This window comes from Zophobas morio, unplaced genomic scaffold, assembly GCF_036711695.1.
Source record: "Zophobas morio isolate AGI-343-1 ecotype UQ-CSIRO unplaced genomic scaffold, CSIRO_AGI_Zmor_V1 ptg000044l, whole genome shotgun sequence".
Classification (NCBI taxonomy): Eukaryota; Metazoa; Arthropoda; class Insecta; order Coleoptera; family Tenebrionidae; genus Zophobas; species Zophobas morio.
In genome coordinates, this window is record NW_026972149.1 from 1,177,115 (window position 1) to 1,185,998 (window position 8,884).

Genomic DNA, 8,884 nt, shown 5'->3' on the forward strand with positions numbered 1-8,884 from the left:
TCGATCGATAAATGCGATTTTTGAAAAATGAGGCGTAGAGCGGCGCAGTGGGTACGGGCCATTTCGTCTGTAGGTGTGCGCCATTGTTGTAGTTCTGCTGAGTTGCTAGTTTATTTTCATCATTACCGCAGCAAATAAGCTTTGAAATAAGGTCAGTGTTACAGAACGAATCATTGTTTATATTTATGTTAAATTTTTGCTGAAATTAGCGTCCAGGAGCGCGTACTTTTCGCAAAAAAAACTTTTATTGGTAAACACACGGCGTGTTCGATTCGAAAATATTTTTTTTGATATAAACAACTTTTGTTTTGGTACGTCAGATCCGTATTTAACGTTTCTCGCGATGAGGTGTATCTAGGTCATGTGATTATTACGTTCGGTGTTTTTTAGTCGGGGAATGGGGAGGGTAGCCGTAATACTTTCACCCTTCCGGAACTAGTGTTATTTTGGGCTAAGCTCAGTCACTTGACACGTTGAAGTTCTAATTTTACCATATTGTGTTGAAGTGTGTGTTTTATTTATTTCGTTGTACGTTATCAGTAATCAGTGTTGACTCTGATTTTATTGAACTTTGCTTATAGATGGGGACCCGCGTTTTTGTTGGTGGCCTTACGTACAGGGTCCGGGAAAGAGATATCGAAAAGTTTTTTCGGAAGTATGGACGGATTAAGGAAGTCGCTATGAAGAATGGATTCGCATTTGTGGTAATTATCTCTTAAATTGATTGCGTTAAACACGCACGAAATTTCATTTCCAAGTCCCACTATATAAAGGCATTTGGACGCCAAAGTAACGTTTCTGTTGTTTTAAACATGGTAACTATTGATTCATTCAATTTTTAAGTATTGAATAATCAAAGTAAATCAGTCATTGTGTCCATGTGTGTTTTTATTGTGACATTGAACTTGACCCAGCAGTTGCAAACAGGATGTAAGAATAAAAATGTATATTAAAAATATGGACCTCGTGTTTTAATGAATATCGCCATGTGAAATAGACATCACGGCGGCTATTAAAAGCAAGTTATTAAATTATGTACATAAAAGTGGATATAAGCCACTCCTTGTTGTGATTGATAACATATCTAAATGTGTTTTGGAATTGTAGCTTGGAAGTTTGTTTGTGTTATCTATTCTTTATTTTTAATATATATTTTTATGTATAAAAGAATGCTTTTGTAACTTGGAGTGAACATAATTTCCAAATTCTTACCATTTTGAGAAGTCTCCAGGCGAGAATGATACTTTTAATTTTTTATGTAATAGTCTAGCAGGAAATGTAATTTTGTTTTCAGGAATTTGATGACCACAGAGATGCCGATGACGCAGTCTATGAGTTGAATGGAAAAGAACTGCTTGGTGAAAGGTAAAATTTAAAATTTGGTGATTTTTGCAAACTATTTTTGTATCAGAGTTTCAGTGGAGAGGGCACGTGGTACTCCTAGAGGTTGCGACCAGTGGCGTGGAAGTGGCGGTGGTCGTGGTTACGGCCCACCACGTGGACGCAGCCGTGACAAGTAAGAATTTCTTTATGGTAACAAAATAATACACAATTGGCCAAAACCTTGAATCAAAATTTCCAAATTAAGTTTTTATATTTTGCTGTTCTTGAATTCTGATACATATCTTTTTTATAGCCGTGAACCTGACATGCGGTCTCATGATAGGTAAATATATAATAGATTTTTTCCTAAACAAGTTAAAAAAAGAGAAAGAATGATGATATTATTTTTTCCATCTTTCGGGTCTGATCATTTTTGATGACAACTCACATCCTGAAAAAAAACCGTCTAAAATCGAGCAAAATCGTGGTTTTTAGAAAATGGTGAGGGTTATTTTTTTTTGTAGGTATGGTCCTCCCACTCGAACGGAATACCGGTTGATCGTGGAGAACTTATCAAGCAGAGTGAGCTGGCAGGTAACTTGACATTTCAGTTGAATTCTAAGTTAGTTAAAAATGCATGTTGAATTGAAAATTATTTTGGTGAGGGTCCTTAAATCCTTACTAGATTCCTATCATTTCGAACCATGAGGGTTGGCATATACCAAGTAGAGGCCAGTGATCGAAAGAGGGTATTTCGTCTACTGTGGTTTATTTCCATGACGGTTGCGTTTCCATCTCTGGGGCAAAACGGTTGAGAACGGCCAGTGTAACCACATATTGAGCAAATCGGTGCGAGATGTAACCCTTTCCGTCTACAATCTCCTATTTACGATGATGGTAGAGACGAAATATGTCCAAACGAAGGCAAACGTTTCATCTGTCAAGACCAAACGACAGATTCCGTGTTGACTGCGAGAGCGTCTCCAGAAGACTCTCTTAATATAAAAGAGACAAACTAGAACCTTCCCACTCCTTTCCACTTTTTTTGTATTTTCTTTTTGAAGTATTTTCAGTTTTCAAATACACCCTTATTAAGTATGTCATATGAATATGTAAAATAAAGTACTTTTTTGTAAAGAGCACCCATTCCCTTGGAGTGTGAGGTATCTCTAGGCTCAAACAATGCTCAATCAATGTGGTAAACCCATGTGATCGAGTGGCAGTCATGTGTATTTCCGCCGTTCCATTGGTACTGTTCTGGTTTCTCGTGCACAAATGCCTCAGGTAATGCCCTAGCATGACGCGCAGTTATGTGATATCACACTTGGTTACATTTTGTCTAGTATGTTGGCAGCACTGTGTGTTTGTTTTTATTTTTGCGAGTACTTGCAATTTGCTAAACTAAATGTTGCATCCCACTTCTGATCTGAAGTTAGGACATATTACGACACTAACTTTTATTTAGGTACGACGACGACTCCCCAACTCTTATTTCAGGATGGACCTCACAAATTAATAATCTAAAATTGACGAAATTTACATGGGGTGTAATGTTTAAACAAGTAACACGTTTTTATTTATATTTATTTTAGTTCAATTGTTGAGTGGGATTTTCTTTTTGTGATTTATTGATACCTCACCGCTCACTTATAATCACAAATCACAAAAAGGGGTGTGTATGTGTTTCGTTATCGCATTTAAACTGACAAAATGTAACAAAGTACTTAAAAAAATGACTTACATCACTTAGATTTACAATAAAATTTCTATTTTTAAGTTCGGATTTTACCTTTGTCGAAAGTCAGGTAATTTTTCTTTACAAAATTATTTTTCTTTTTGTTCTTCGTCACTAAGGTTTTTTTTTCTTCTGTGGTAGGACCTTAAAGATTACATGAGACAAGCTGGTGAAGTTACATACGCAGACGCCCACAAACAACGTAGGAATGAAGGGTAAGTGAACTTATTATCAAGTTTCTAATTAATTAATTCATAACGCATGATGTTTTTTTACCATCTTTCGGGACTGAGATTACGTGAAGATGCTTTTTTCTTACTGAAGTTATTAAAAACGAAATTCTTGTGTTCAAAAAGTCGACTTGTGTTTATTTGTGTCTTTTTTTGTTTGTAGCGTGGTAGAATTCGCCTCTTACTCTGATATGAAGAACGCCATCGACAAACTGGACGACACGGAATTGAATGGTCGTCGAATTCGACTGATCGAGGATAGAAGGCGCGGCAGTAGGAGATCAAGGTCTTCGAGTAGTCGCAGCCGTTCCCGTTCTAGGTCACGTCGCCGTTCGCGTTCCAGGTCGAGGTGAGACATTTTCGATTATTAATTTTTGAATATAGGTAAACGAGAAATTGCAGTAGAAGTTATTCCAGAAGTCGTTCGCATCGTTCTAGCCGATCAAAATCTAGAGATCGTTCGAAGAGCAAGTCTGCGGCTCGTTCGAAGTCCCGCTCACGTTCTAAGTCAAAAGAAGTATCGAAATCTAGGTCGCGCTCTCGATCGCACAGCAAGAGGTCAAAGTCTAGGTCTTGTTCCAAAGAGAACGGGACGAAGAATAGGTCACATTCGAGGTCCATGAGTAAGGAGCGTAGCAAGTCGAGGAGTCAATCGCCAACCAAAGAGAATTCACCTGAGAAGCATGATTAATATATGATACCTGTTTAAAATAAGTCATTTTTGTCCTAATCGTTTTCGGTATTGTGGATCGTCTTGCCAAGAGTTCGAAAAAACGGCGAAAATGACATAGATTTATAGCTAAATAGGTTTAAGGTATTATTTTGATAATTGTCTCAGTCTTTGACGTTAAGTTGATTTAGCATGGACCAGAGGTTTTGCTAATAGAAGGCTGGTTTTGGGTCCAGTTAGTCAGCATATTCTATAATTACCGAAATCAGCTGATGCAAACGTACACGTTTGCATTTCAATGTCTGATGTGTTTTGTAATATAATATAAAATGTTCCAATTTGTAACCTAACCAACCTATATAATCTTTATTTTTAGTAAAGTTATGGCTGTAGAAGCATGTCATTACCAAATTTATGATGTTTGTGCCACAAAAGTTCAAGCCGCATTATTTAGGCCTAAGTGATTTCTCTTGTTTATTTTGTGACATAAATATCTTTACTTACATATGGTGTAGTTTTGTGACTTCTTTTTATTTTGTGAGATAAATAATCGTGATTTGCAATTGATGTAGAATTTTTTACTATTGATTCCTGTCTTGCAGGGAGTTTGAAGGATTTAGGGAATTTTGTAACGAATCCAATATATGAACACTGCGTCACATAAAGTAGAACTTTAGAATTCGTCCAATTGTAATTTTGTTATTTTGACGTATGTGATGTAGTGCTTGCTGAGGGTTGATATTGGATTGTTTGATTTATTTGCCTTTGTTTCTTTTGGTTCTTATTTCGTTGTTTAATGTGTCAACACATTTATATATAATGTAATCGTAAATTAATAAATAGATGACACTAACACAGTTTTTTTTTAAACCTTTAAAAGTCGCCGTTGCGTTTTTGTTTTTGAAATCTGAGATTAATAGAAAATTCAAAAGTTAACATAATTTGCTATTACAGGACTTTAACTTTGATTCGTTGTTGACAAATTGTGCGAGATGGATTCAAGAGTGAAGCCAGGACTTCGTCTAGACACAACTCTAATGAAAGTCCTAATTTTCTGCATGCTGGCGAGTTTACCCAGCGACAGAACCCCCAGTGAAGTCAAAACGAAAGAAGAATGCAAGTGCTGGGAAGACTTTTACCCCGAAAAAGGGGAATTCGGAACTTGGTACTGTCGGGGAAGGAAACACCTCCGGATTTTCGGCTGCAACGAGGAAAAACCGCCGATTTGCCAGTGTTTGGTTGATGGGAGAATCGTGGAGGTGGATTTGGGGGAACTGAACTGCTTGGGGGTCAATGCCGGCCGCTGGTGCCACAATCGCGAAGAAATGGAGGAGTATTTTTGCAGACATCCGCACCGGAGGATCTATGATTAAAAAATACGGTTTTTGCTGACAAAGGTAGCACTTGATGAAATTTATTCCGTTTTAATTATGAATCAACAAAATTATATTTAATCGTCCCTTCCAAAAAAGTGCTGACGTCATCATAAAAATTATTAAACACAATTTTGGGAGATTTAGACACTCACTAGTATTAGTCTGCTTATTTAGGTACATAGACATGGCTTTCAGGAATTAAAAGGAGTTCACAAACTGAATCAGCGTTTATATAAAGTCGTTATTTATTTAAAATTTAAATGTAAAATATTACATACACACACAGATTGTTAAAATACATTTGAGATGTATATAAAAAATTATCATTATCGTTTGGACGATCAAAACTCTACAGGAATGTAAAGTTTGTCAGATTGAGATTAACAAAAGAGTAACACACGTTATAAGATTTATATAATACATATAAAAAATATATAAAAAATTAGATACATAAGGATGTATTTATAAAGTTGAAAATGCATATTTTTAATATAATCGGTCAGGTACTAAAACAAATAGGGAATATAAAATTTGAGCATTTTGTCAGAATTCCGCAATTTAGATTTGTTTGATAAAGAATTAGTCATCTTACATGTTCACCTGTTAATATACAAAATATGAATATATTGCTGCTTTAGTAAAATATGTTCATTATTTCTAAGTTTGGCACGTAAAATGGACTGTATGAGGCCAAAACTTTACCCCATGATCTATGATTTTGCCAAATTTAGTTATTGTAAATGGCAATAAATTTTTGGACACATTGAAAAATAGCACCTTAAAAAAACCCACATTTTAACAACATTCATTTACCAAAGCAAAACAATCAATAAAATCGTCAATCTATAAATCTTCGTCGCCTATTCCTTCAAATGCGTGATTTTCGATAAATTCTTTGCCTGTCTTGAAAGACACACTTGAAAATTTTTCTTGGAGTTTTTTGATGGAGAAGGATTCTTGATATTTTTGAGTAGAAGTGTCATCCTGCAAGAGAAAGATGTTTTTTTTTGTCAAACGAACACAGCAAACGCACCCTTGAATTTGAATTGACATCATCTAAAGAAATTAAATGACAGGAACCATCTCTTTTCATATAAGACCAATTCCCTTTATTTATTACTGGCTGTTTCTTTTGAATTCCATTTTTCTTCATTAACAGTTCATCAACCAAAGACTGAAGACACACAGACATTAAAATGGCTTGCTCGCTTGACACAGTTATCCATTGCAGTTTGTCTTTTGACATCAAGTATTCAAACGACAATTCTAAGCCAGAGTTCATGTTCACTTGACTGTTAGCTGCCATATCTTGTTTATTCTACAACAGTTAACTGTTGAAATAAAATATTGCGTGCGGGTTAAAAAAAGCAAATTAGAGTTGTTGTTTATAGCCAACTCTGATCCCTTTTTTTTTTCCAATCACGTGATCGCAGCTAATAATTACGTGAGTCGCTGTAATACGCCAACATCTCATCCTAGTTACTTTAAAACAGCCTTCTTTGACGAACTGTCCAGGTCCTACTAGACGCATACTTAGCTCTTGATCACCTATCGCAATAAGGACTTTGGTTTGAGGCTTTGGAAAATCACAGTAACACGGCATAAATTGCATAAAACCATAATACTTTAATGTTCGCGCTAATTCTATGTATTCGCGTTTCGCTAGTTTTGACTGAAGGTTCGATAATTGCATTTTAATTTCTTTAGTACAGTTTATCCATCCTCTTTCTACATCTGTTACAGTTTGAACATACAAAAGATTGAGCGCAATGGGGTCTGTCATAAGTTCTTGATCATAATTGCTATCCCAATAGCTAAAATATATCATCAGTTTTGTGTTGTTTCAAGATTTCTCTCACCTTTTACGTATCACAATTCTGTTTGAATCTCTGACAGTCTTATGCGTCATGTATGGTGATTCAAAATCTAGGAGCTTCCTTAGTACAACTAAATCTCCATTGTTATCCTTCTTAATTAAATATAAAGAAAAGTATTGCATGTATTCCAAGGGTAGGTTGATTTGTTTGCAAACTTTAGTCAGAACTTGTTCAGTGCGATCAAATGTTGACACAGTAATAGGAATTTGATAATTATTGCTAGTGTACACTTCTAAATTAATTTCCTGTCTTTTCTCGCATGTTGTTTCTTGCTGGGCAGACAGCAAAAATCCTACTAGTAATTCTGATGAAACGAGTTTAGAATCTTGCCCCACTTAAAACTCATATTAGAATTAAGGTTAAATGAATATTGTATCAAACCTGTTTGTATGTACTTTTCAAGCAAAGCACGCCGTTCCTCTAATTGACCTCCAGTTAAGGGAAGTAGCTTTTTTGGAGGGAATGTAGGCAGATTGTCATTACCAAATTCCTTTTTTAACTGTTCATGTAAATTGTGCAGTTGCTTGTAGCGAACGGTGCAATGGAAGATTCCGTTTATGTGGATATTGTAGCCCTGGAAAATTCTCATTTAGTTTTAGTTGCTGCATTCAACGAGAAAATAACGTACGATGTAGGTTGACCCATTTCCTTCATTTAATTCTTGTGTGTCAGGAATTGAAAAATGCATTTTTAGTAAAACAAGCACAACGTAACAAAACGCACAAAACTATAAATAAATAACATAACAAACATATACTATAAACTCTCTAAAAACATTGCTAAGGGGCTTGATTAGTTTTCATTTACTATAACTGACGGGGGACCATAACCTGACAGTTGACGTTTCAGTGACGTCTCACAATGCTACCAACAAGGACGCGATTTAAACAAATTGAATTAAGATAAGCCACACGTTTGTGGAAAAAAACTTCCACAAAAAGACGAACATGTTCAGACAAAAACTCCATATGAAATTAAAATTATCAAAAAAGAATGAAACTATATTGTAAAAATTACAGCTTTTAGAAAATCTGTTCATGGAATGTTTTCACGTTAGTTCGACACTGTGTAGAATTGGTTGCATAGACATATTTGTATTTGGATGTATGTTTAATTATGGGAACTCCCGTTACATTAAATATAGCAACATTTGTACAGATTAATTGAGGAAAGAAGTTTAAAATAATGTATACATTTGTGTTATTTGAAGTTAAACTTTTTGTATTGTAATTTACCCCTCGTATTTTTCCTAATCGTTGTAGCTGGTCCTCTTTGGTTTATAGATTTTGGGTATTTTTTTTGAAAAAATACAAAAAAAACATTATGTGTATTAGCCTGACGTATGATTTTCCCGTCAACACTTAATCAACAACTGCACTTTAAATGCTATATTATAATTATAACAGGCAATCAGTAGTGTGAAATGTTGATTAATTAGCCCCAGTGATCCCGTTACAGGATTGGAGTATTCCGATACTTGTAGGTGTTAATGGAATAAACACTTAATTATAGATATATAAGCAAAATTAAATTGAATGTACCTACATCCTACTAATAAGTCAAAGTTGCCGCTATTACATTTAACCTTGAACTTTAAAACACCTCGATACTGAAATGCCATTTTCAAACTTAACTAAGCACGTTTTCTTGTAGATTTCGGGCTCTAAAACTCA

At 35.1% G+C, this 8,884-nt stretch overlaps 2 protein-coding genes across 7 annotated transcripts; one reads left to right on the top strand and one right to left on the bottom strand.

Annotated features, from left to right (window-relative positions):
- Nucleotides 1-40: 40 nt before the first annotated feature.
- LOC135141764 (serine-arginine protein 55-like) lies at nt 41-4,811 on the top strand. 6 transcript variants are annotated; one of them, XM_064073170.1, is made up of 10 exons: nt 53-151; nt 391-528; nt 582-704; nt 1,295-1,365; nt 1,412-1,516; nt 1,637-1,666; nt 1,848-1,917; nt 3,200-3,273; nt 3,452-3,637; nt 3,691-4,811. In XM_064073170.1, the coding sequence occupies exons 3-10, from the start codon at nt 582-584 to the stop codon at nt 3,977-3,979; spliced, it is 948 nt and encodes a 315-aa protein (XP_063929240.1). In that variant the 5' UTR covers nt 53-151; nt 391-528; the 3' UTR covers nt 3,980-4,811. The 6 variants fall into 6 exon arrangements, with proteins under 6 accessions (XP_063929239.1, XP_063929241.1, XP_063929242.1 ...); XM_064073169.1 differs by lacking the exon at nt 391-528 and having other exon boundaries at nt 41-151; XM_064073171.1 differs by lacking the exon at nt 391-528 and having other exon boundaries at nt 41-151; nt 3,694-4,811.
- Nucleotides 4,812-5,561: 750 nt separating this feature from the next.
- On the bottom strand, nt 5,562-8,073 carry LOC135141763 (sorting nexin-17). The gene is made up of 6 exons (XM_064073168.1): nt 7,840-8,073; nt 7,593-7,785; nt 7,194-7,545; nt 6,779-7,148; nt 6,368-6,652; nt 5,562-6,318 (listed from the first exon to the last, which is right to left on the bottom strand). Exons 1-6 carry the CDS (start codon nt 7,897-7,899, stop codon nt 6,178-6,180), a joined length of 1,401 nt encoding a protein of 466 aa, XP_063929238.1. The 5' UTR covers nt 7,900-8,073; the 3' UTR covers nt 5,562-6,177.
- Nucleotides 8,074-8,884: the final 811 nt, after the last annotated feature.

Excerpts from the sequence above, each read along its gene's own strand:
- LOC135141763 (XM_064073168.1), bottom strand. The coding sequence starts at position 7,899 with ATGCATTTTTCAATTCCTGACACACAAGAATTAAATGAAGGAAATGGG. Across the intron at positions 7,546-7,592 it reads TGAAAAGTACATACAAACAG|TGGGGCAAGATTCTAAACTC; the intron begins GTTTGATACAAT and ends ATGAGTTTTAAG. Across the intron at positions 6,319-6,367 it reads ATGTCAATTCAAATTCAAGG|GATGACACTTCTACTCAAAA; the intron begins GTGCGTTTGCTG and ends TTTCTCTTGCAG.
- LOC135141764 (XM_064073169.1), top strand. The coding sequence starts at position 582 with ATGGGGACCCGCGTTTTTGTTGGTGGCCTTACGTACAGGGTCCGGGAA. Across the intron at positions 1,667-1,847 it reads GACATGCGGTCTCATGATAG|GTATGGTCCTCCCACTCGAA; the intron begins GTAAATATATAA and ends TTTTTTTTGTAG. Across the intron at positions 3,274-3,451 it reads AAACAACGTAGGAATGAAGG|CGTGGTAGAATTCGCCTCTT; the intron begins GTAAGTGAACTT and ends TTTTGTTTGTAG.